This window comes from Pleurodeles waltl, chromosome 10 (genome assembly GCF_031143425.1).
Source record: "Pleurodeles waltl isolate 20211129_DDA chromosome 10, aPleWal1.hap1.20221129, whole genome shotgun sequence".
In the NCBI taxonomy this organism is placed as follows: domain Eukaryota; kingdom Metazoa; phylum Chordata; class Amphibia; order Caudata; family Salamandridae; genus Pleurodeles; species Pleurodeles waltl.
This window is the reverse complement of record NC_090449.1, coordinates 246,538,280-246,565,480: the sequence shown is the minus strand read 5'-3', so window position 1 is coordinate 246,565,480 and position 27,201 is coordinate 246,538,280. Positions and strand designations below refer to the sequence as shown.

The 27,201-nt window shown below is 43.4% G+C and overlaps 1 protein-coding gene across 4 annotated transcripts in view; it reads left to right on the top strand.

Annotated features, from left to right (window-relative positions):
* USP42 (ubiquitin specific peptidase 42) overlaps positions 1-27,201 on the top strand; it is a 668,484-nt gene that overhangs the window by 68,856 nt on the left and 572,427 nt on the right. For all 4 annotated transcript variants that reach the window (XM_069210325.1, XM_069210321.1, XM_069210323.1 and 1 more), the window contains exons 4-5: positions 25,155-25,265; positions 25,570-25,672. In XM_069210325.1, coding sequence (XP_069066426.1) covers positions 25,155-25,265; positions 25,570-25,672 — 214 coding nt within the window. The remainder of the gene's footprint in view (positions 1-25,154; positions 25,266-25,569; positions 25,673-27,201) is intronic.

The window sequence follows — 27,201 nt, the reverse complement described above, 5'->3', positions numbered from 1 at the left end:
TTATATTTTCTGTGAATAATTTGAATGTTTTGTCAGCAGTTTGAGAAGAGGGATTGTTGTCTTCTAGCTCATACTGGGGTGGGTACTCATCAGGGATAGTGATTGCTCTGCATTGTTTTGTTACTGGTACATTTTCATAGACAGGGCACCTAGCAAAGATAAAATCACTCCTAATTTGTAAGGTTTCTTTAATCCCATTGAACTGCTGTAGGGAAGGCCTGATCAGCCACTTCCTAGCCGACATACAACATATTAGGGAATAAAACTCTGATCAAATTATGTTACATGGGGAGACTGTAATGATTATTTACTGCCACAAAGTTCTGAGGAGGCAGCTAATTTAAGAGTTGTCAAACGGTTTTGTGGTATTGATTGAATTAAGTTTATTAACTGGAAACAGTGCTGTTACAACTGTGATTTGGAATTGTTTCCAATTGATATTGTTGAGAAATTTGATAGATTTTTCAGTGCTGACATGCTGGTATAGTACACATGTTTTTCTAATCATGGTCCATGTAATTCATTGAATTAAACTTCTGCAGAGTGTTTTCGATACATTGAGGCAGTTTATTTTCATGGTAAAATTGTCATAACTAATACCTGCCAGTAAGAAGTGTTATTAAAGAAGGCATGTATTAACGTTACAACTGAGTAAACTGTGTGCAAATACGGTTGTGATTGGGAACGTTGCCACATTTGTTCAAAGGACCTTAGTCCTTTATTTAACGAGTAAATACGTGCAGGGTATTAAAGGTAGCCTCGGAGTTGTGCCCATAAACAGTGGCCCAGTGAAAACATCGAAGCAGACTGTGTGGGGTAACAGTTTTGTGAAGCTTTGGAACATTCGTAGTTATACTGGACATCCAAATGGTGCAGAACCACATGGTATTAATTTTGAAAACTCATGCTGCACTATTGGGTCATAATTATCATAGGTAATGGAAAGAAGTATTAATTATGGCGTGCCTTCTAAATCCTGGCAGTATATTTTTGAATGCCAATGTTATGCATCTAAAAATGGAATGTAAAAGATGCATACATGGGGGCAAAGTAGACGAGTTGCATCTAAAAGAAGTAGCATCTCTTGGTTTGTTCTTGATTTGGCAGTTACAAAGGAACAGTAGACTACCCATATAAATGCTTTGCGCAGTAAGGCGCAGAGTGAGAGCTGCGTAAGCAAGTCAATAAAGTTGTAATCAATTGGGGACAAAGAGGTTGTATTGAAATGTTTTGAAAATCTGTTAAAATCGGTCAATTTATCTACCTTGCTGGGTCTACATTTTTGCCCAGTGATGGTGGTTATATTAAGTACATACTTTTGGGCTAGATGTTATACGTTTTTATTTTTACTGTTCACCAGAAAAGTCTAACTCTCTTGGCATAAAAGACATCTTAGTCCAGTTCATTTAAAAGGCACTCAATTCTGAATTTTAAACTATAGAGTTATCACTTTTCCCAATTGTGAGGCCAAATTATTGGTGAAATTAATACTCAAGCTTTTGATTAACTGGATTAATGCTAACATAATATTGCCAGCCGAGAATGCTGTATTCAGAGTAGTCATCATGTACTATCACTGATGTTACAGCTCAGTGATGTTTAGTTGAAAATACTTTATTAAGATAGAAATGTCTTTTGCTTTTAGTAAACTGTTTAAGCATGGTTTTATGTGTAAACAAGGAACTGTTGTGATACAATGAAAAAATGCTCTAGCTATCATAACAAAGTTTCTATTCTATTAAGGACACAGAGGCGAGGATTAGGTTTAGTCTTTCTTCACTTTATTTAAGAGCAGCGTTTACCAAGAACTTAAACCACCCCTCAAACTACATTTCCCTGAGAGATTGGGAAAACAACAACAAATAGTTCAGCAAGTGTCTTTCAGTCAACAGTCGTCAAGTCCCTGAAGAGCCCGGGTAGGCATCCTTTCTTTCTGTGACCTTCAATAGAATGGAACTTCACATTCCTGTTTCGAGGTATCCATTCCTAAAACAACATATCACTATGTATAAAACGTGCTACACCGAATGTAAACATTACAGAAATCACAGCAGAGCAGTGTCAAAGTCTCTAGACAATAATATAATCTACAAAAATAGACATGGATGCAACCGATATCAGGAGCCGCATCATCAACACGATCTGTACAGGATAAATCAACAAACTTAAAGTACCCACCTGATACGTGGGGGGGGGGACTGTTTGTCGATAGAGTGTGCAAATCTTCGCCTTTGTGTCCTTGATGGAATTGAAACGCTCCATTACAATAGCTAGGACATTTTTCATTCTATGTCCGTACCGGAGTCGAGGATTAGGCTAGTTTAAAGCTTATCGACCACTAGCGAGGCCACAGTTTGGATAGGTTTGAAGTAGAAGGTCTTGAACATGGAGTCCGAGGACCAGTCGGGCGCATTAAGAATATCTTTCAAGCAAGCCATAGCCCCTCTCACTATATGCACACCAAAAATATATATGTATATTCCAGCCTAACTCATGGCCAACTTGACCCATCTGGCGATTGTAGGAGACGTGACCGCTTTATGAGGTTTTGTGAGGGCTATAAGAAGTTGATTCTCTTCATGTGGTCAGAGATCATTTGTCATAACCTCACCCTTTTATTGCCCTGACTACACATAGCTTTGGAGCATGTGGTAATTTTGGATTTGAGACTGTTCTGAAGTTAGATTTTTTTACACCTGTGGATCTGAAAAGTCACCTCTTTTGGAGTAAATACCCTACCTGTTTGAGCCAATGCTCTGACATCCGAAACTGTGTGACCGGAGATAAGACCTAATAGGGTTGCTAGTTTGGCTGACATTTGCTTCCTGGAGAGGTATTTATTGAAAGGCCAAGATCAGAACAAGGATAGAGCCCATTGGCATCCTAAAGGGAAGAACAGTGAGGTTGCGGGGGAGGATTACCTAAAGCCTCTCAGCAATTTGCACACTAAAGGATGCCCCTCGATTGGAAGCTGGCCCGAGGAAAATATTGACCAACCTATATGCCATCCCTTCAGAGGCTAAGGAAGCTAGGAAGTTAATTATATGGACAACTCCTGCCCCCATGGGATCCAAGTGTAATTTGAGACACCAACCCAGCCAGCGGTTCCAAGTGAGTTATATTGTCTGTTAGCCATTTCTGACCAGGCTTTGGCGAGAAGTGAGGCAGCCTCTTTTGAAATTCCTGGCACTTTCCATCTTTCCCAGTAATCCTCCAAACCATGCGATTGAGGCGACCTTTATCTATCAGGGTATGAGGATTCCCCCAAGGAATAGAGCAGGAGATCCAGGAGAGGGGGTAGACAGATTGGAAAATCCCAAGAAAGTTCCATTAGAACTGGAACCCAAGCTTGAGACTTCCTTGTTGGCGTATCCAGCACTAGATCTGCCTTCTTTCTCCGGAGTTGGGATGACGTCCTCAATATCATAGCAAAGGGAGGAAACGTGTATCCCTGTTCCTGGGTCCAATCCTGGTGGAACGCATCCGTCCAAGTAGCCCCTGGATCTGGTCTCCAGCTGCAGTATCTGTCAATTTTATGATCTAGCCTGGAGGCAAACAGTTCTATGAAGAAATAACTCAGTTTGTCTTCGATCGCTCAAAAAACTCCCTTGTGGAGCTTCCAGAGGCTCGTGTCGTGCCAGGGACATGAGTGCCAATCCACCACCTGATTGGAAGCCCACGGTAAGCGCTCTGCCACTACCGAGATTTGATAGTCAAGGCAATACTCTCAGAAGGATTTCGCCGGATCAGATGGTGCCTCCCAGATGGTTGATGTAGCAGACCACCGCCACATTGTCCATCTTCAGAAGGACTCAGCGTTGAGACTTGTCTTGTGTCCAACATCTCACTTTATAGGAACCCACCAATAGCTCTAGACCACACTTTGTCTGTGAGGAATTCCCTATAATGAGCTCACCAGCCGGATGCGCTGACATCGGACTCTGACTAAATCTGGTTAAGAACCAAAGATGAGCCGGATACCCCTTGATCTGAGGAACTCCACCACGGGTCTTAAGAGCTTGGTGAAGCACCAAGGGCCGAGGAGAGTTCAAAAGGAAGGGAAGTGAACTCGAACACCTGCACTGTCATTCAAAGTGGAGGAAACGATGGTGAGGGGGGAAAATGGGCACCGTAAGATAAGCGTCCTTCAGATAGAGGGGCACTAGCCAGTCGTTTGCCTGCAGGATGTCTCGTAGGAGGGGGATGCCCTCCATCTTGAACTGCCAGAATATCACCCATTCGTTGAATTCTTTCAAGTTGATAACTGGGTGGTGTCCTCTGTCTCTTTTCTACCAGAAAGAGATTGCTGAGGAATCCAGCGGGGTGGAGAGAAGTTCGGGCACAAGCCCTCTTCTACAATAGTTCGGAAATGTCGGGGTCCACCAGGTCCATTTGGGCTGTGGAAAACACTACAGGTTGGGGTCTCCTGGTTTGGACTGGAGAGCTGTAAAACTCTATATGAAACCCTTTCACTGTCTGTAGCACCCAGGCATCTGAAGTAAGGTTTTCCCTGTTGTGCGAGAATTGTGCCAACCTACCCCCCAAAGGACACCTCTTAGAGGGAAGTGCAGTCACCTTGATGGTAGCTAAAGGTGTTGTTATTGCCCCTGCCGACGCTGGTAGAGGGGTGCTAAGGGGCGCAGGGAAAGTGGCGCTGCAGTCGGTGCAGCGCCACTTCCCATAAATCTGCCCCTAATTTGGAAGATCATGTAGTTGTGTTAATTGGGAAAATGCCTTTTTGAGGTATGCAAAGGCCTCTAGGTCGACACCATCTTCCCCTGCATGCTTTTGTTTATGATCTAGGCCTTTTGCCTACCCCGGAGGTGTAAGGCCCGAGGGCCCAGCTTGGTCTTCCCTTGTGAGGGGTAAAGGGCATTGAAATGCCATTTAGTCTAGTTCCCTCTCGGGGTGGGGGTCATTAGTTAAGTAACTACCTTAAAAATAGAGGCGTCCATTATCGGACAGAAATTGTCATCTAGTGGAAGGTAGGAGATCTGCTCCTCTTCCACATATTCCCCAGAGGGGTCTTCAAAATGCCATTTCTCATCCATATTGGCAAATGTGGCAAATATGTACCAGATTATAGGCGCTGTGCATGCTGATCACTGAGGGCAATTAGTGTTCAGGAGGCAGGCCGAAGATATATGTATGCCAAAGGCAATTTAAAGAGAGCGAGAAGTAATTATCTGCCTTTGTTTTCTGGGGGAAAGCAAGATAATGCTGAGCGTTACTATGCCTGGGCCATGTCCCTTTAGTGAGGTCTGAGGGGCCTTAACCATGACGGGTGTCAGGCTCCATACAGACTCCGTAAACGAGTCTTATTTTTAATAAAAACGGACAGCTCCTACCAAGCGTGGGGAAAAAGTAAACCTTCCCTGCAGCTGTAGACCCACATCAGCTTCAGTCATTTTTAGGGTCGAGCCTGCGTTGCATGCGCTCGCGCATGCGTATCGCAGCGAGACGCCTTAGTATTTAGAAAAGGGCTCGGAGCCCTGTCAACTTCACGTCCGTGTTTATTGGTTCGTGGGTGTAAAGAAATGGCTCCCTATTGCAGTTACCCCCCACTTTTTTCCCGATACTGATGCTGACTTGACTGAGAAGTGTGCTGGGACCCTGCTAACCAGGCCTCAGCACCTGTGTTCTTTCACCTAAAATGTACGATTGTTTCCACAATTGGCACAACCCTGGCACCTAGGTAAGTCCCTTGTAACTGGTACCCCTGGCACCAAGGGCCCTGATGCCAGGGAAGGTCTCTAAGGGCTGCAGCATGTCTTATGCCACCCTAGGGACCCTTCACTCAGCACAGACACACTGCTTACCAGCTTGTGTGTGCTGGTGGGGAGAAAATGACTAAGTCGACTTGGCACTCCCCTCAGGGTGCCATGCCAACCTCACACTGCCTATGGCATAGGTAAGTCACCCCTCTAACAGGCCTTACAGCCCTAAGGCAGGGTGCACTATACCACAGGTGAGGGCATAGGTGCATGAGCACTATGCCCCTACAGTGTCTAAGCAAAACCTTAGACATTGTAAGTGCAGGGTAGCCATAAGAGAATATGGTCTGGGAGTCTGTCAAAAACGAACTCCACAGCTCCATAATGGCTACACTGAATACTGGGAAGTTTAGTATCAAACTTCTCAGAATAATAAACCCACACTGATGCCAGTGTTGGATTTATAAAAAAATGCACACAGAGGGCATCTTAGAGATGCCCCCTGTATTTTACCCAATTGTTCAGTGCAGGACTGACTGGTCTCTGCCAGCCTGCTGCTGAGAGACGAGTTTCTGACCCCATGCGGTGAGAGCCTTTGTGCTCTCTGAGGACAGAAACAAAGCCTGCTCTGGGTGGAGGTGCTTCACACCTCCCCCCTGCAGGAACTGTAACACCTAGCAGTGAGCTTCAAAGGCTCAAGCTTCGTGCTACAATGCCCCAGGGCACTCCAGCTAGTGGAGATGCCCGCCCCCTGGACACAGCCCCCACTTTTGGCGGCAAGTCCAGGAGAGATAATGAGAAAAACAAGGAGGAGTCACTGGCCAGTCAGGACAGCCCCTAAGGTGTCCTGAGCTGAGGTGACTCTGACTTTTAGAAACCCTCCATCTTGTAGAAGGAGGATTCCCCCAATAGGGATAGGAATGTGACCCCCCTCCCCTTGGGAGGAGGCACAAAGAGGGTGTACCCACCCTCAGGGCTAGTAGCCATTGGCTACTAACCCCCCAGACCTAAACACGCCCTTAAATTTAGTATTTAAGGGCTTCCCTGAACCTAAGAATTTAGATTCCTGAAACTACAAGAAGAAGAGGACTGCTGAGCTGAAAAACCCCTGCAGAGGAAGAACAGAAGACACCAACTGCTTTGGCCCCAGTCCTACCGGCCTGTCTCCTGCCTTCCAAAGAAACCTGCTCCAGCGACGCTTTCCAAAGGACCAGCGACCTCTGAATCCTCAGAGGACTGCCCTGCTTCAAGAAAGACAAGAAACTCCCGAGGACAGCGGCCCTGCTCCAAAAAGACTGCAACTTTGTTACCGAGGAGCAGATTTAAAAACCCCAGCAATCCCCGCAAGAAGCGTGAGACTTGCAACACTGCACCCGGCGACCCCGACTCGACTGGTGGAGAAACAACACCTCAGGGAGGACCCTCCGGCGACTCCGAGACTGTGAGTAACCAAAGTTGTCCCCCCTGAGCCCCCACAGCGAGGCCTGCAGAGGGAATCCCCAGGCTCCCCCTGACCGCGACTGCCTGACTCTGAAATCCCGACGGCTGGAAAAGACCCTGCACCCGCAGCCCCCAGCACCTGAAGGAACGGAACTTCAGTGCAGGAGTGACCCCCAGGAGGCCCTCTCCCGTGCCCAGGTGGTGGCTACCCCGAGGAGCCCCCCCCTTGCCTGCCTGCACCGCTGAAGAGATCCCTTGGTCTCTCATAGGAAACTATTGAAAACCCGACGCGTGTTTGCACACTGCACCCGGCCGCCCCCGCGCTGCTGAGGGTGTACTTTCTGTGTGGACTTGTGTCCCCCCGGTGCCCTACAAAACCCCCCTGGTCTGCCCTCCGAAGACGCGGGTACTTACCTGCTGGCAGACTGGAACCGGGGCACCCCCTTCTCTCCATTGAAGCCTATGTGTTTTGGGCACCTCTTTGACCTCTGCACCTGACCGGCCCTGAGCTGCTGGTGTGGTAACTTTGGGGTTGCTCTGAACCCCCAACGGTGGGCTACCTTGGACCCAAACCTGAGACTTGTAAGTGATTTACTTACCTGTTAAAACTAACATTACTTTACCTCCCCCAGGAACTGTGAAAATTGCACTGTGTCCACTTTTAAAACAGCTATTTGTGTTTTATGTGAAAAGTATATATGCTACTGTAATTATTCAAAGTTCCAAAAGTACTTACCTGCAATACCTTTCAAATGAGATATTACATGTAGAATTTGAACCTGTGGTTCTTAAAATAAACTAAGAAAATATATTTTTCTATAACAAAACCTATTGGCCTGGATTTGTCTCTGAGTGTGTGTTCCTCATTTATTGCCTGTGTGTATGTACAACAAATGCTTAACACTACTCCTTTGATAAGCCTACTGCTCGACCACACTACCACAAAATAGAGCATTAGTATTATCTCTTTTTGCCACTATCTTACCTCTAAGGGGGAACCCTGGGACTCTGTGCATACTATTCCTTACTTTGAAATAGTGCATACAGAGCCAACTTCCTATAGTGGGCTTGCCTAATAAAATCTGCTTTCTTTCATTAGTCGAAGGCACATATACGTCATGCCTTTTCCGGTAGCAAGCCCTCCTCGAGCGCAGCGACCAAGTACAGAAAACATGCAAGGCTCGCTGTTTTCCATCGGGCTCGTGGACTTCTTTTTCTCTAATTTACGAGTGCGATCTTGCTTGGTAGAAGTCGAGCGCTTTACATAGTTAATTTCACTTTTTCGGGTTATGTACATAAATGCACTTTTGCCCGATAGGTGAAAAGTCGGGTTAGAAGTTTACAACGCGATCAGCTCTAACATGAGCAAACGTGAGACCCGTTGCATTGTAAATAAATGCCTGTTAAACTTAAAACTGATGGGTCTTTGGCGCATATGGCCGAATGTAAGGAATTTGAAGAATATGGGGAAAACTCTGGCGGTCGGAAGACCGGCCTCGCTCAGAGCCAAGGTTTTTGCTGCACAGGAACAAAAACGTTCCCGCAGCATCTGAACGAAGTGCAGAGACACTCTGAAAACTAACAGACACAGTATACAGTTATTTCAAAACACAGTGTAAAGAAAGAGGAGTGGTACTTATTTCGTTCTGGGAGAAGTGAAGGAAGAGGAAGAAAGGATGTCTCTCCGGGCTCTTCAGGGACTTGGCAACCAACACTTGCTGTACTATTTATTGTTTTCCCAATCTCTCATGGGAAATGTAGTTTGAGGAGTGGTTTAATTTCTTGGTTAACGCTGCTGTTAAAGTGAAGAAAGACTAAGCCTAATCCTCGCCCCTGGTCCTGACATAGAATTTGGATTTTCAGGGCATGGATGCATTTCTAATGAAGTTGATTCAGACATTCTAGGTTAATACAATGTTAGTCTTAACATGCGGGACAAATCGAGCACAGATCAGAAAATTACAGCATATTGTTGTTATCATCAGAGACCACATGCCTCATCTCCTTCATAATGATCTGAACTACACAGAATTCAATTTGAATGATCAGACTGTATGAGTACTGAATGATAATGTAGCCCTCTGTACTCCCTAAAACAAACACAGTCCTATCTCACCCCCTTGGTTCAACGATAAACCTTGCAAAGTTAAGTCTATTAAAAGTTTGAATGTAAATGGTACTCTGCATACTTGCCCACCAAAGATTCTAACGCAGATTTCAGGCTTGCACCTTCCTGTGCTCAGTAATATTTGGATATAGCAGGCTATTGTCAGAGTATTGGAAATATGGCCAGGTTATTCCAATTTCGAAAAATTGCTCTCCAGATCCCCTTCTATCTGCTAACTACAGACCTGTTTACTGCTTGCCTTGGCGAAAATACATGAAATTGTCTTTACCTGAGAACTTCTTCAAATCTAGTTCTATCCTAGACATCATCCAATCTGACTTATGTGTCAGTCATAACAGTGACATCGCCTTAGTATCCGCCACCGACAGCTTACGATACATCGCGGCCTCAGTCAGCGGATTTGACACTGTGGTATACTGCATCTGTTTTGAAAGACTCTGAAGCCTAGATATCTGTCATGCAGCCTTGAATGGATCAGTTGATTTCAAATGGACCAGTCAATTGGTATGTTAGACCTTCTGCTGCTTCACAGACACTAATAATAATTATGGAGCCCCACAGGGCTCCACATTGCACACCACTCTTTTCAGTATGTATGTGCTTTCGCTATCAGCCTTGGTTAGATATTTGGGATTTGCAATCCTATTTTATGCTGATAATATTCAGGTTATAATCACAATCCCTACAGAACTGGATGATACTAAAAGCAAGTTTCCACAGTGTTGGAATGGATGCATGTCAACTTTCTTAAGTTAAACTATGACAAAACAGAGATATTATTACTAGGTCATCTGTCTCACCCTTGGCCCAGTGAAGACTGGCCTGCTTCCCTTGAAACAGGCAAGCCCTGCCACCTGTAACTTCAGTCAGAAATCTAAAAAGAGACTTTTGATGCCCATGTTGCTTCTTTCTGCTTCATTACACAAAAATGCTGGAAGCTCTTGCAAATCCATAAGCTACTCGATCTCTACATTAGATTATAGCAGGGCACTTTGTTTGGGCTTATCATCTAGACTTATTGATTAACCACAGCGTTCACCAAAGTTGCGACTAGAGCTGTTCTAGCTCTTCCACAACATTCACACACATATCGCGCTCCTTCAGTCATTATACTATGATGAAAAGAGAGATTTTAAATTTTTTGTGCCTGATCCATATATCGATCCTTCCAATAGGATCCTAATAGTTTCCAAATGTATTTTGCAAGTATGCTTCCAATTGGCCTCTTTGCTGTCCCAAAGCTAATCTTCTCTAAGATTCATGAGTTAGACCTTTTCACTGTGGAGGTTGTGCTTTGTAGTTTCTTGCTCCTAAAACATCTCTTTCAAGGCTCAAAAATATTTTGCTACATTCAAAAAGAACTTAGAAACAAGGCTTCACACAGCACTCATCTGACACTGTCTGTAGTGGTTCCCCGTTCTGTTTTTTTCCCCCCTTGATTTTTAGCACCAGCACGCTCTTAGAGTTGCATGGCAGTATACAAATTCAGTTAGCAGTCATTTAACAAATGATAGAAAAATAAACTGTTTGCTTGCACAGACTCTCTTTATTTGGGTATTCTACTGACATCAACCATGAGTTGTGGGACTCAACTTTAGTTAGGTGCTAGAAAGGTACAAAGATGTGACTTGGTTAATCCTATTTAATAATGAGTATAAATATTGTCTTCTGTTCCTTCTTTATGCACTTTTATAGTAAAGTTAAAGTGACGTTATATGCTGCAGCTATCTCTTGGAACAACTGATGGTAGGGTAAATCATACAGCGTGCAGTGGATGGAATGGTCTACTGAATTTGAGGCAAGGCACCTAGGATGTGCTTTCAGGGTTGCAACTTGGTAGAGTCTAGGTAGAGAAACCATGTTTCTCTAGCTAGAGTAGTTTTCATGTACTTGTTGAGACTGAGGTAGGCAAATATGTATATATAATTTTAATCCAAGTGGTACTGACTTGGCCAGAAATTAATTAAGCTGCTTATTAAACCATGTAAAAGAGGCAATCTTTTCAATAAAAAGTAGTTTGTGTTTCCAATTTATGTTGCCAATTTTTGAGGCAACAGTCTGTCCTGTAAAAATACACTAGAAAGCAAATGAAATGTGATTACAGGTAAATTCAGCTTCACCTGTTTTCTCACCTAGCTTAAAAAGTTGAAGCTTCTGTTTTCATTGGCAGATACTTGTGCAGAGTTAAACTTCCATTGATGTATTGGTGGAACCATTGTCACCTTGGATAAGACGCTTTACAAGATTTTGGTTAATGCCACTTTTAGTAGAGTTAGGCATACTTGTAACACCTATTAAATACGTTTTTGGTTATACAGTGTTGAGACAGAAATCCTGATGCACATATTATGATTTTGCCTGGGCTTCTTGATCTGCACAGGTTTCATTTAAAACACAAATTTAATTTCTATAGTATCTGGAGTTGGTTCTTTTATTTTTTTTTATCTGGGGGCAAGAACAGACTATGGACCGGATGTATAAAGGGTTTTAGCATTCTCAAGCCCTCCGATTCAAAACATCAGAGGGTTTGTGTAGGGAGTTGGCTCTGTATATACTATCTCAAAGTGAGAGATAGTGTGCACAGAGTCCAAGGGTTTCCCCTTAGAGGTTGATAGTTGCAAAATCAGATAATACTAATGCTCTATTTTGTGGTAGTGTGGTCGAGCAGTAGCCTTATCAGAGGGTAATGTTAAGCATTTGTTGTTCTCACACAGGCAATAAATGAGAACACACACTCAAAGACTTAACTCCAGGCCAATAGGTTGTTATATAGAAAAATATATTTTCTTTATTTTTAAAACCACAAGATTCAAATTTGAGGTTAGTACATAAAATGCAAGGTACTTCACACAGGTAAGTAAAAAACTTTGATTTAAAACAGTAGTACACACCGTTTTGGTTAAAATGGCAAATAGCTATTTTAAAAGTGGACATAGTGCAAAAATCAACAGTTCCTGGAGGAGGTAAGTATTGGTTAGTTTTTCAGGTAAGTAAAGCACTTACACAGTCAGTCTCCTGGGCATAGGCAGCCCAGCTTTGGGGGTTCAAGGCAACCCCAAAGCCACAGCACCAGCAACACAGGGCCGGTCAGGTGCAGAGGACAAAGGAGGGCCCAAAACATATAGGCGCCTATGGAGAACAGGGGTGCTCCGGTTCCATTCTTCTAGCAGGTAAGTACCTGGGTCCTCGGGGAGCAGACCAGGGGATTTTTGTAGAGCACTGGGTGGGACAGACACAAGCACACAAAACACACTCTCAGCGGCACAGGGGCAGCCGAGTGCAGTGTGCAAAGTAGGTGTCTGGTTTGCTATTGAAAACAATGGAGGGACCTGGGGGTCACTCTGGCGGTGCAGGCAGGGCACAGGGGGGCTTTTCGGACCAGCCACCAACTGGGCTAGGATGAGGGCCCCCTGCTGGTCACTCCTGCACTGGTAGGTGGTTCCTCTGAGTCCTGGGGGCTGCGGGTGCAGTGCTCGGTCCAGACATCGGGTTCCTTTGATACAAGGCAGTTGCGGTCAGGGGGAGCCTCTGGATCCTCTATGCAGCATCGCCGTGGTGGTGCAGGGAGGTCGACTTAGGGTGTCGACGTTGTTGGAGTTGCCTGGGAGTCCTCTCTGCAGTGTTGATTTCTCCAAACTCGAGCCGGGGGCGTCGGGTGCAGAGTGTGAATACTCCCGCTTCTGGCGGGAAGCTAGAGTCTCTTTAAAAGTTGCTTCTTTGTTGCAGTTTCTGAACAGTGCTGCTGTTCTCGGGAGGTTCTTGGTCCTTTAGGTGCAGGTCAGTCCTCTGAGTCCTCAGAGTTTGCTGGTCCCACTGGATGCGTCGCTGTCCAGGTTCTTTGAGTCTGGAGACAGGCTGGTGGGGCTGGGCCAAGTCAGTTGAAGTCTCTGTCATCTCTGCTGGGCTTTCAGGTCAGCAGTCTTTCTTCTTGTTCTATTTTGCAGGAATCTGATTTCCTGGGTTCAGGGTTGCCCCTAAATACTGAATTTAGGGGTGTGTTTAGGTCTGGGGGCAGTAGCCAGTGGCTACTGTCCTTGTGGGTGGCTACACCCTCTTTGTGCCTCCTCCCTGAGGGGTGGGGGCACATTCCTATTCCTACTGGGGGAATCCTCCAAAACCAAGATGGGGGATTTAAGGCAGGGGCCACCTCAGCTCAGGGCATCTTAGGGGCTGTCCTGACTGGTAAGTGACTCCTCCTTGTTTTTCTTATTATCTCCTCTGGACTTGCCGCCAAAAGTGAGGGCTGTGTCCGGAGGGTCGGGCATCTACACTAGCTGGGATGTCCTGGGGTGCTGTAACAGGCATATGAGCCTTTGAGGCTCACCGCCAGGTCTTACAGTTCCTGTAGGGGGAGGTGTGAAGCACCTCCACCCAGTGCAGGCTTTGTTCCTGGCCACAGAGTGACAAAGGCACTCACCCCATGTGGCCGGAAACTCATCTGGTTGTGGCAGGCTGGCAGGAACTGGTCAGCCTAACACTAGGAGCCGGACTTGCATGCAGGGGGCATCTCTAAGATGCCGTCTGTGTGCATTTTTCAGTAAATTCCACACGGCATCAGTGTGGATTTATTGTGCTGAGAAGTTTGATACCAAACTTCACAGATTTCAGTGTTGCCATTATGGAACTGTGGAGTTCGTGTTTGAGAAACTCCCAGACCATATACTCTTTATGGCTACCCTGCACTTACAATGTCTAAGGTTTTGCTTAGACACTGTAGGGGCATAGTGCTCATGCACCTATGCCCTCACCTGAGGATTAGTGCACCCTCCCTTAGGGCTGTAAGGCCTGCTAGGGGGGTGACTTACACATGCCACAGACAGTGGCATGTAGGCGTGGCACCCTGAGGGGAGTGCCATGTCTACTTAGTCATTTTCTCCCCACCAGCACACACAAGCTGTGAGGCAGTGTGCAGGTGCTGAGTGAAGGGTCCCAAGAGGGGCATAATACATGCTGCAGCCCTTAGAAACCTTCCCTGGCCACAGGGCCCTTTGTACCAGGGGGACCCAGTTACAAGGGACTTATCTGTGTCCCAGGGCTGTGCCTATTGTGGGAACAAAAGTACAGTTTTAGGGAAAGAACACTGATGCTGGGGCCTGGTTAGCAGGATCCCAGCACACTTTCAGTCATAACTAGCATCAGCAAAATGTTAGGGGTTAACCCTGCCAAGGGAGACATTTCCCTACAGTTTGTGAAAGTAAATGCCTTTTACTTGTGTACTAAACTCATTTAGTGATTCGGAAAAGTTTTTCAGAATCACCAAATGCACTTAGAAATAGATACTGATTCAGTATCTGGAAAGGGGATCTTGAGGGCATACCTTCCAAATATTAAATTTGCCCTAACCTCCCCAGTGTTAAGCCTTTTTTTTCTCTTTTTGGGGTAGTTTGTGCTGTTCCCTCCATGACTTTTTGTTCACATAAGGTATTTACGCCAAAGCAGCGTTTTTTCCCCAACATTCTAAGGATTCTAACATTACCCCAGGGTATGTGGATTCCCCTACAGGGGACCGAAAAAATAGTCAAATACAGCTACATTTGTGTTTTTTGGGGAAAGATGGTTTGTAATATCATTGCAGTATGCCTGCTGACCCAAAACGCCCTCTTGGGGCCAAGTATATAATTACACTGCATTGCTTGCTTCTGTTTTTTTCATGGGGTTATCCCCTGTAGCGGCTAATAATATGGTTACATGACCATGTTTCTTACAAATGATATTTTTCTTATGGTGCATTACAGTCTAATAGGCTTTATTTCTGATAAAGGTTTAAATAATTGTATATGCTTTTAATAATCTCTCATTTTTACAGTTATGACCATGATTCAGGCCATCTTAACGTCCTTATTACACTATGACTGTTTGAACACTCTTGATATGTTTGGGTGACCCTTTTAGTTTATTTCTCCTCTGTGGCTGTCTTGTGTCTTTTGGGGGGGAATTGTGTTAGCCAGCCAGCAACTTTGATGGCTTGGTGGTGAAAGTGGTATTCTATTGGAATTAGCACATCAGATTTCTATTAGGATGCGAAATATCAACATTTTCATTTTTTGCTGCAGATAGAGGAAGAAGGTAAATGGAAGTGTTTTAGTTATATGCAGGGCAACTGGAATTATATGGCAACAAATGATGAAATTATGAGGCAGGGTTGACCAATTTATGTGGCTAGAAAAGTCCAATATAAATTTATAATCCCAGTATCTCTATCTCAAGCAAATGTGAGAACTATTGCATTGCAACTGCTTGTTCCTAATATTTGTGCTTGGAACCTCCTTCACTTAGTGGTAGAAATTGAGGTGACACTAATGGTGGATCCCGCAAAGCTGTACATTTCTGAAAAGTAGACAAAATTCTGAATACAGAAATGGGTCATTTGTTTGGATGCTTCAAGGTTTTCATATAGAAAGTAACAGTTGAAAGTTATTTTTTTTTTTTAATTGAGTTGAAAAAAACACCCATTTGTGTCTGTAACTTCTTCTATGGCAGATTTTCAAAACCAATATACAGTTATGGCCGCGGGAACCCTTCTGGTTGCAGGTATATATAGGGCTTGTAGGTTCATTAATAACCCTAGGTGCCCAGAGCCAGTAACAGCTACACCTCGCAATGGATTTTCATTGTGTACCGGGTATATAGAATTTCATTTGGTAAAATATCGAGTAAAAACTAGGTATGAAGGAAACCTACATATTTCTGAAATGGGCACAAGATATGAGATTTAGAAGCAATGGTTATTTGAACATCTCTGAATTTGTGGGTACCCATACCAGCATGTGAATTAGAGGACACATCTCAAAATGACTTCTTTCTTACACACTGTCTTTCATTTAGAAGGCGCGAATGCAGAGAAAGACAAAAGGAAATAACACTTGTTCTGCTATTTTGTGTTCACCCGAGTCACTCAATAAAAATGATACCTCACTTGTGTGGGTAGACCGAGTACCCGCAACAGGGAACGGTCAAAAACACAACATAGATACATCCCATTTTTCCACCCAAAACTGTCCCTTTTTTGCAATTTGCCTAGCTGTGGATTTAGGGCCTTAGCTCATTCTGCCAAGTATCGTTCCACTCAGTCTTCTGATAAAAATCGTACCTTACTTGTGTAGGTGGGCCAGTGCCTGCAACAGGGAAGGGCCAAACATGTGTAAAAATTGAGGGTGAACCAAAGTGGGTCAAAAAGAGCAGGGTTTTTTTTCATAAGTTTTTAGGCTGACTGCTTTGGGCACCCACACAACTGGGGCAGAGCTTTTATCAGTAGAGATGGAGCAATGCTGGGTGGTAGGAATTTTGTGGATTTCTGTGGATTCCGGACGTTTTCATCAAAGAAATGTAGTTAAAATGTGTGATTTCAAGAAAAGTTGGGGGTTTTCAGGGCATTGTAGGTAAGAAAATGGTGTGGGGTGCCTCTGAGGCATACCACTCTTGACCTCCCCCAGATGTTTATTTTTCAGAGGTGTCTGAGTCTGGTAGGTTTTTCCAGGTGGGCAGCGTACCCAGGTCCAAAAAGTGCAGCCGCCCACCATTGCTCGCACCAGAGGGATTTCCTGTCTCCTGGGCCTCACAAGCATTGTGTGCGAGGAGGGCTTCCAGCCGTCCTATGCACACAAGGGTTAATGGAAGGCTGTGGTCCACAGAACTACTGCCTCTCCTTAAACAAAAAAAAATGAGAAAAATAAACTATTCTTTTTAAAAGTAGACCCATTTCCTTTAAGAATATGTGTTGCATTAAAAAAATAAAAGGTTTGCTCTATTAAAAACCAATCATAGCCCATAGACCTGGTGGTCTGCTGATCCCAGCATACCACCATCCCTGTAATAGCTGTGAATCATAGTGAATGGCAGTTTGCGACCTACCTCATCAAATGTTCATGAGGTCGAATTGCGACCCACTATTATTCAGTAGTCTGTCAATCATCCTATTACTATATAGGCCAGTTAGCAAAATTCCACACTGGTCGCAAACTGCTGATCAAGATTGTGACCAGTATTTTATGGCCCGTGCTTTTGTACATCTGGCCCTCTATTGGCATGCAACCCCAAGCTAGCTATAAATCCATTACGTTTAATGTGAAGGTGATTGTTGAATCCAAAATACTGGGGATTCATCTTTTTTTAAATTTCTGTGAGAGGGCCCAATATCAGCCATATAGAAGTGGGTACTAACGAATAATGAAGCACAGCAACATATCATAGTATATATTGAATAGTAATAATGCTGCCAAAATGTTTTTAGTCCATATGAATTGGTTTTTATGTTTGTTGTAAGGAGCCATTGACTTAACACTGCAGTAGAGATTTTGAATTTAATCTCTTGTTCTGGGGCCACCTTACTTTTTTACTTTAAACTAAATACCGAGTACACCCCATAATGACTTGAGTCTCAGGTTTGTGAAGCAAAGCAGCTCGAGGGATACTCTGCGCAGTGACGAGGATTAAGCACTCACAAATTATGCAAAAAAGTGAAATGAAGCTTCTTAAATTAATATCCTATCCTTTAAGTAAAAATGAAAGTACTTTTGACCCTCTGTTATTTTCCTGTGAATTAAGCATTTCCCTGCATACCTCCCCAATTATATCCTTGATCTGTGTTATCCATACTGGAAAGATCTTGCAAATAGAACAGTTGTATGGACATCTCTGCACAGAGTTAAACTGGTGAAAACTCTTCATACATTTCATCTGTGTGGCCTTACGTGGGCACCAAACCGACCTGACATTATCATTTATATTGAGGATTTGTATTATTTCTCCGATGGTTTAAAGTTAGTCAGTATTGCTTATATTTTTCCAGTTACTACCTCTTTAATCTCATATGCTTTTGATATACTTTCATAATGGAATTTGTGGATTCCTTCTTACAAAAGTTTGTTTGTAATTTACCTTCATTTATACAGGATAGCAAAGATATCCTCAATAAATTTGAGGACTTTCCTTGGTCAGATGATCTCTTGTATGTTACTATGGATGTGAATAGTTTTTATACATGTATCCAAAAATCTTTTGGCATATTAGCAGTCACTTCCTATCACTGCACCCGGACGGCTGACCATTATGCCCATAATCAGATGCTTTTAGAAATGATTGACATCATCTTATCTAGGAATTACTTTTTGCACAATACTGAGTGGTTCCAACAAATACAAGGGACCGCGATGGGTTCAAAATTCGCCCCTTCCTATGCATGGCTGGTTTGAGAAAATACATGCTTGGGGAAAGCATGCCTCCCTCTGGACTGAATTTATTGTATTCTGGGGGAGGTATATTGATGATATCATTTTAATATGGAATGGAACCATAGAACAACTCACCTTGTATCACGCTTTCCTCAACGACAATCCCTACAATGTAAAACTCAGCCTACATTACAGTAAAGATACTATTGATTTTTTGGATATAAGATTTTTCATACAACATAATTGTATGCAAAGTGTTCTATATAGGAAATCCACATCCTGTAACAGCCTTCTCCATGCGACCAGTGCGCACCCATTTTCTGTAATCAACAATATTCCTTTTTGTGAGATGACACGTGTGCGACGCAATTGTAGTACTGATGATAAATTCCTTGAACAAATTGAATTTATCAAAAGAGGTTACAGTAGCAAGACTCTTTAAAGCGGAATAACGAATTATGAGAACATCAAGGAAGGACAATTTGACTTTAAAACCCTGTAGAAACAAAAACTGTACTGAACATTTGTCATTTGTGACTTGATACACAGTTCACAGTCAGGGTATTTACAAAATACTAAAACGCCACTGGCATTTGTTGACCGATTTGCCTAGGACTTAAAGGGCTCCTCCCCAAAACACTTAAGATTACTTATCGCAGAGGGAGGACACTCAGGGATCAACTTTGCCCTAGTTATGTCTCTGTACCCAATGCAACAACGTGGCTTTCCACACAACCTTTGTTTTTTTTTTTTACATGTCGTGAATGTATCATTTGTGCTTTTTGTCTGGACACATCCAAAACTTTTTGCTACAACAACACTGGGACTCACACTATTAGAAGTTTCATTAATTGTAACACCAAATTTGCGATCTATATTTTAGGGTGTGCATGCAATAAAATATATGTGGGTAGTACCATATGACCTCTCAAACATAGAATACAGGAGCATATTCATGCCATCAAGAATAATGGTAGCAGGTACCCACTGACATCTCATATGGCATTGGTTCACCCTCATGACAATCTGATTTGGTTTCAAGGGATTGACCATATCCCAAAACATCCCAGAGGAGGGAATAGGGAACTACAATTGCGTAAAAGGGAGGCAGCTTGGATATGCCGCCTACGAGCAGTTGAGTTGGGCCACAACACAGATCACGAATTCCATTATTATTTATAATCCAGTGCTGCTATTCTATAACATGATGTGGTTTTGTGTGTATGGCAATCTTCCAGTACCTGTCTCGCGAGCCTATTCAAGTTATAATTATGATTATGATATGCTTCTTGAGACCCTTGTCTATGTTTCACCTATAGTTACCCTCCTATGGTCAAAACTTAAAATGTATTCTTTTTGTTCATTGCAGTTGGACTTATGAATAACCAATTTATTTGATTCATCTATCAACCTGTAAATAGGCCTATTGATGTATTTACAATTTTGTATTATTACTATTTCTCATCACTTTTCATGGAATTTGGAAATAGAATTTGTTTATTCATTTGGGCTAGTACTCACTAAACATACACCATTCTGGTCACTATGCACTCCCTTCTTTTGGGTCCCCACCCTTCTTTCTTCCTCTTTTTTGTCCACCTTCCCTTTTTTCCACTTTATTTCTTTACATCTTACTTTTGCTTGTAACTCTTGCTGGTATCCGGTCAGTATCTTCTTATATCTAAATTACCACTAAGATAGTCTTTTTTCTATTTTCTCCCAACAATGCATATGGCAATCAGGAAATTGACTTCTATATAATGGCTGCCATATGCAGTTCATCGTTTATGTCGATACTCGCTTCCCGGGCCCGTCTTGACTTCTGGGATTCGGCGTCCTTTTAAAAACCCTCAGCTCCTGCGGGGAGCATGCTTATATTCAGCGGGACGGGCGGCATACGGCCAGGCCAGTTTCTCTTTTTGGTGATTTCTCGTCCAGACCTGAGACCCGGCCTTTGATTTATCGGACTCTATGTGCACCAATTTATGGATATTTTTTGGTAAGACTTTTTACATTTTATTCACGAGCGTGGCATTCCTTTGTTGGATTTACTTTCAGATCGTCTTCTACGTGGGTGCCGATCGGTCTTTTTGTGGTGATTCTTATTTGATAATTACCGAGGGGCATATTATTAAATATTTGTCCCATGATTAATTATTGGTATACTCATTATAATTACTTGTTTCTGAACCCCTCTCTTTTTTATAATTCGATTTGCCATATGGGAGTTTAGGATATTTTCAGTATTCTCAGTATCTTTGTTCCAATATATAGTATTGGTAGCTAATGTCCTTGGTTACACATATTAGTGTTTAATTAACTTTTTTTTCCTCCTTATTAGGCTTATTACACACTTTTGTGCAATCGAACATTAAAAATAGCTTTTGTTCGACTGGATACCACTTTGGTATATTTGCTGACTTCACTTTACCTGCTTACACTATTCTTTGATCACGAATTGGAGTTTTGACACTGGGTAGAGGGTTCCTCTCTTGGGCTCCTAATATTTAGTGTGCACTTTTTCTTCATGACGAATCTGTTCTTTCACGTTCTTTTCACATTTTTTTCACGCCTCTTTCACGTTGTACTTCTGGATTCCCCTCTTTCTGATCTTTTCATTTGATTTCTTCTCCTTGCCGGTTCCCTTGACCACATATGACTTTGTACTTGCTTAGAAGAATATACTACTTACACACTTCTTACTGTATTACTGATGTATTTTGTAGGAAGTTGGCTCTGTATGTGCTATTTCAAAGTAAGGAATAGCATGCACAGAGTCCAAGGGTTCCCCTTAGAGGTAAGATAGTGGCAAAAAGAGATAATACTAATGCTCTTTTTTGTGGTAGTGTGGTCGAGCAGTAGGCTTATCAAAGGAGTAGTGTTAAGCATTTGTTGTACATACACACAGGCAATAAATGAGGAACACACACTCCGAGACAATTCCAGCCAATAGGTTTTTGTATAGAAAAATATATTTTCTTAGTTTATTTATTTTAAGAACCACAGGTTCAAATTCTACATGTAATATCTCATTTGAAAGGTATTGCAGGTAAGTACTTTAGGAACTTTGAATAATTACAGTAGCATATATACTTTTCACATAACACACAAATAGCTGTTTTAAAAGTGGACACAGTGCAATTTTCACAGTTCCTGGGGGAGGTAAAGTATTGTTAGTTTTTGCAGGTAAGTAACCCACCTACAGGGTTCAGATTTGGGTCCAAGGTAGCCCACCGTTGGGGGTTCAGAGCAACCCCAAAGTCACCACACCAGCAGCTCAGGGCCGGTCAGGTGCAGAGTTCAAAGTGGTGCCTAAAACGCATAGGCTTCAATTGAGAGAAGGGGGTGCCCCGGTTCCAGTCTGCCAGCAGGTAGGTACCCGCGTCTTCGGAGGGCAGACCAGGGGGGTTTTGTAGGGCACCGGGGGGGACACAAGTCAGCACAAAAAGTACACCCTCAGCAGCGCGGGGGCGGCCGGGTGCAGTGTGCAAACACGCGTCAGGTTTTCAATGGTTTTCAATGAGAGACCAAGGGGTCTCTTCAGCGGTGCAGGCAGGCAAGGGGGGGGCTCCTCGGGGTAGCCACCACCTGGGCAAGGGAGAGGGCCTCCTGGGGGTCACTCCTGCACTGGAGTTCCGATCCTTCAGGTGCTGGGGGCTGCGGGTGCAGGGTCTTTTCCAGCCGTCGGGATTTTAGAGTCAGGCAGTCGCGGTCAGGGGGAGCCTCGGGATTCCATCTGCAGGCGTCGCTGTGGGGGCTCAGGGGGGACAACTTTGGTTACTCACAGTCTTGGAGTCGCCGGAGGGTCCTCCCTGTAGCGTTGTTTCTCCACCAGTCGAGTCGGGGTCGCCGGGTGCAGTGTTGCAAGTCTCACGCTTCTTGCGGGGATTGCAGGGGTCTTTAAATCTGCTCCTCTGAAACAAAGTTGCAGTCTTTTTGGAACAGGGCCGCTGTCCTCGGGAGTTTCTAGTCTTTCTTGAAGCAGGGCAGTCCTCTGAGGATTCAGAGGTCGCTGGTCCTGGGGAAAGCGTCGCTGGAGCAGGTTTCTTTGGAAGGCAGGAGACAGGCCGTTAGGACTGGGGCCAAAGCAGTTGGTGTCTTCTTTCTTCTTCTGCAGGGGTTTTCAGCTCAGCAGTCCTCTTCTTCTTGTAAGTTGCAGGAATCTAAATTCTTAGGTTCAGGGGAGCCCTTAAATACTAAATTTAAGGGCGTGTTTAGGTCTGGGGGGTTAGTAGCCAATGGCTACTAGCCCTGAGGGTGGGTACACCCTCTTTGTGCCTCCTCCCAAGGGGAGGGGGTCACAATCCTATCCCTATTGGGGGAATCCTCCATCTGCAAGATGGAGGATTTCTAAAAGTTAGTCACTTCAGCTCAGGACACCTTAGGGGCTGTCCTGACTGGCCAGTGACTCCTCCTTGTTATTCTCATTATTTCCTCCGGCCTTGCCGCCAAAAGTGGGGCCGTGGCCGGAGGGGGCGGGCAACTCCACTAGCTGGAGTGCCCTGCGGTGCTGGAACAAAGGGGGTGAGCCTTTGAGGCTCACCGCCAGGTGTTACAGCTCCTGCCTGGGGGAGGTGTTAGCATCTCCACCCAGTGCAGGCTTTGTTACTGGCCTCAGAGTGACAAAGGCACTCTCCCCATGGGGCCAGCAACATGTCTCGAGTGTGGCAGGCTGCTAGAACCAGTCAGCCTACACAGGTAGTTGGTTAAGGTTTCAGGGGGCACCTCTAAGGTGCCCTCTGGTGTGTATTTTACAATAAAATGTACACTGGCATCAGTGTGCATTTATTGTGCTGAGAAGTTTGATACCAAACTTCCCAGTTTTCAGTGTAGCCATTATGGTGCTGTGGAGTTCGTGTTTGACAGAATCCCAGACCATATACTCTTATGGCTACCCTGCACTTACAATGTCTAAGGTTTTGCTTAGACAGTGTAGGGGCACAGTGCTCATGCACTGGTGCCCTCACCTATGGTATAGTGCACCCTGCCTTAGGGCTGTAAGGCCTGCTAGAGGGGTGACTGATCTATACTGCATAGGCAGTGTGAGGTTGGCATGGCACCCTGAGGGGAGTGCCATATTCGACTTACTCGTTTTGTTCTCACCAGCACACACAAGCTGGCAAGCAGTGTGTCTGTGCTGAGTGAGGGGTCCTCAGGGTGGCATAAGCTATGCTGCAGCCCTTAGAGACCTTCCTTGGCATCAGGGCCCTTGGTACCAGGGGTACCAGTTACAAGGGACTTACCTGGATGCCAGGGTGTGCCAATTGTGTAAAACAAAAGTACAGGTTAGGGAAAGAACACTGGTGCTGGGGCCTGGTTAGCAGGCCTCGGCACACTTTCAAATCAAAACATAGCATCAGCAAAGGCAAAAAGCCAGGGGGTAACCATGCCAAGGAGGCATTTCCTTACATATTTTCACACTATTTGTTTTTCGTAAAGCAATTTCGTTTTATTTGCTATATGTATGTAAAAAAACATCTCTCTATGTTAGCATGTTCTGTACTTTGTGTTATTATATTATTCTTTTTATGGTTGTATGTCACTTTTTAGCCCTGAAGAAGCCCCATGGTGAAGGGCGAAATGCGTTGGCTGTGTTTTTTCTGTGTACATCATGTTGTAACAAGTTCCCTGCGTCAATAAAAGTCTTTGGAAAGAAACTGACAGAAGTCTTGTACCATCATTAATATAACAGTATTAGACTCTTTATTCTTACTGCATCCTGTTCAGTGCCTTGGAGCGGTGCACCCCCTGTATGTTTTACTTTCATAATGTTGTTCATACTGTCTGATCTGGGAAGACATAATTGCCAAATAAATCAGGTTGCGGTGTGCAATGGTGACCTTGGGATCCTTGTGCAGAATCACAGGTCAGCCAAAAACATTACAAGGATGCAAAAATGCCAGGTTGTGAGCTATGGAAATGCAGTAACCTAACCTATTAGCGATTTATACACTGGTTAATACAAAAATAGGTGGACAGAGAGAGATACATAAGCTGTAATGCATCCATCCCTTAGGAAAAATGCATAAATGGTGTGCTGCAGTTCCACACACCCACACCACGTTTTCACAAACATCAGGCAGTGTGTCGCACATGCGTTTTGCAGTAACAATGAGGTAAGATTTCACCTCTTATGATTGCCAGATGACAGTGAAGTTATGTTTAATTACAACAGCTTCATAAGAAACGTGTTTTCATTTTAAGTAAGTATTAGATATATTTCTAAATGTCGGAGCGGCCCTCTAAGATTGACTTGGAGGATTTCAGCTATATCCTGTGTATGGGGAGGATTGCTTTGTCTCTGGTAGGTCACCGTTAAGCCGCCACATGGTGTTAAATGTGAACTAGGGAATATGGGCTTACCTAGGTTATCTATAGTCGGGAAGCATTTTCCAAAGTGCATATCCCTTTGTTGAGTTTGGGCTTATGACGTTTGCGAACTCAGTGGTGAATGTGTACCTTTTCATCTTCAGACTGCATTGATATCCATTTCTAATATTAACATGAAGCTTCTGGTGACTCATATAAATATTAACTTGTGGTCTTTGTCCTTTTGTTGTTTATTTTGACAAAATTATTGCCACCAGCATCTAATTGGACTACTGTTGAGTTTGTTAGTTTTTTCGCATAAATGTCCTGTGTGCAGTTTACCTCTTTAAAAATGTCAATTGAATGCCCTTTCTGTCTTTTTGTGCGTTGTAGGTCATGAGCAAGGGTTTTGCATGATGTGTACAATGCAAGCTCATGTCACCCAGGCTCTTGCTAATTCTGGCAGTGTCATTAAGCCTATGGCTGTCATCAACGACCTTAGACGTAAGTCTCCTTTACTCTCGCAGTTTGAGTTTGCTTTGAATTTCTAGTTGATTTTTTTTTTGGGGGGTGGAGTAGAAGGAGTAGAGTACGATAATGATTATGAAAAAAGAGTCTGCTGTTTCTGCAAAGGTACAATATAATAGGATGGCCTTTTTTTTGGGGGGGTAAATAAAAGGTGTCTATTTTCTTATTAAAAAAGTTATTTTTTCTGTTCTATAGATCTAATTAAAATGCATAATGTTGTGTGAAATGTTTATTCTTGCATTGCCGTCACAGTTGACGTATCTTTTTCCTATTCAAAAAGGTATAGCAAAACATTTCCGTTTTGGAAACCAGGAAGATGCACATGAATTCATTCGCTACACTATTGATGCTATGCAGAAGGCGTGTCTAGATGGTAGCAGCAAGTAAGTACTAAGCAAATATATGTTGCTGCAATTATTTTAACAAGCATTTGCAAAGGCACTTAGTGAGACTTTACACTGCTGAAACATGGAACTACAGATTTGTACAAATGCTGGTTGCATGTATTGCATGCACAAATGCTCTGTAGCACATTAAAGCCAGACCTATTGACTTTGCCAGTATTGGGAGAAAAGTAGCAGAAAATGATTAATTTCTGCAGAGACTATATAGAAGATCTAAAAAACCGAATGACAAACAGTGTGATGACTACGTATATTTTCTGATGTAAAATTCCAGTGCAAGAACGTTAGTGGCAGAATAATACACAAACAGCCAACATGAATTGAGAGAGAAATTCTCTTTGGTAGAGCCAAAACGCACTTTATGTATGTTCTTAAGACTTTGTAGCAATAGGTCTAGACCAAAAGATTTGTTGTCAAGCCAGACCAAAAAAGAAACTGTAAAACTTTGGTGAATACAAAACAAAGACTATTTCTTTCAAAACCCGTTACTTTTGGTTTGCTTTCTTGATTCTAGCAGCCATCAGGACATCATAATTAGTCCCAAAGATAGCGGTTAAATAATTGTTTTAACTAAAGATGTTGAGCACTAAGTGTGATAGTTGTGCATCTCGTTATGAGACGCTCTATGAATCTACAATTGTTAAAATCCTGTAATTCCTTAATGATACCACACCGTACCACATGAATACAAGGTGGTTATTCAGCATTGCACGTTTTATAGATTTACATACTTAAATACTGCCTGTTGTCAGTCTCGGAACTCTCTGCACCATAGGAGTGTCACTGATAGTTGTAAATAAATGTGGAGTAGCCCCACCTGAGTACGTTCTTTATATATGTATTGAGCTAATTATTGAGTTTGTAAGTATCGCCTCAAGTTTGTATAGAAGTAGGAAGGTAGTGCTGGGATTGGAGGAATTGGAACATGCCACCAGTGCCTCATGTTCAAGCTTACTTAATCATAAGTCTGGGCCAATGAAGCCTGGAGGACAGCAGTAAAGGTGCATCATTTCACATCTTCTCAGAGAAAGAATTGTAATTGTAAGTAAAGTAGATAGTCCTTTCCCCTGACGGTCTCTCTGAATATAATGCTAAAGTGAAAGTAATTTTTGAAACTGAGCCATTTTGTTTTTTACAGCTGTATTGTTGCTTTATAGCTTAAAGCTTTACACACCCTTTTTGTCAGTGCTTTTTCATATGCTAACGTCTGCTTCCCGTGCTATATAATCAAAGTTAGTTTCAGACATAATAAATTTTTTGTTTATAATCCGAGATTTATGCATTTAGCAATATCAACTGTCTTCAGATAATAATCATGGCTTACCAGCCTAAACTCCGGTACTATGATACATGGGCAACAGAAAGTTTAAATTAGACAAGTGTAGCTCAGCCAAACAGAATCAACCAAATCCTCATATTGTTTTTTCATCTCTTTACCCTACTTCATTGGGGGGGGGGGGGTGTTCCTCTTGAAGCAGGAAAGTCCGACTTTAGATCCCTGGAGTTCA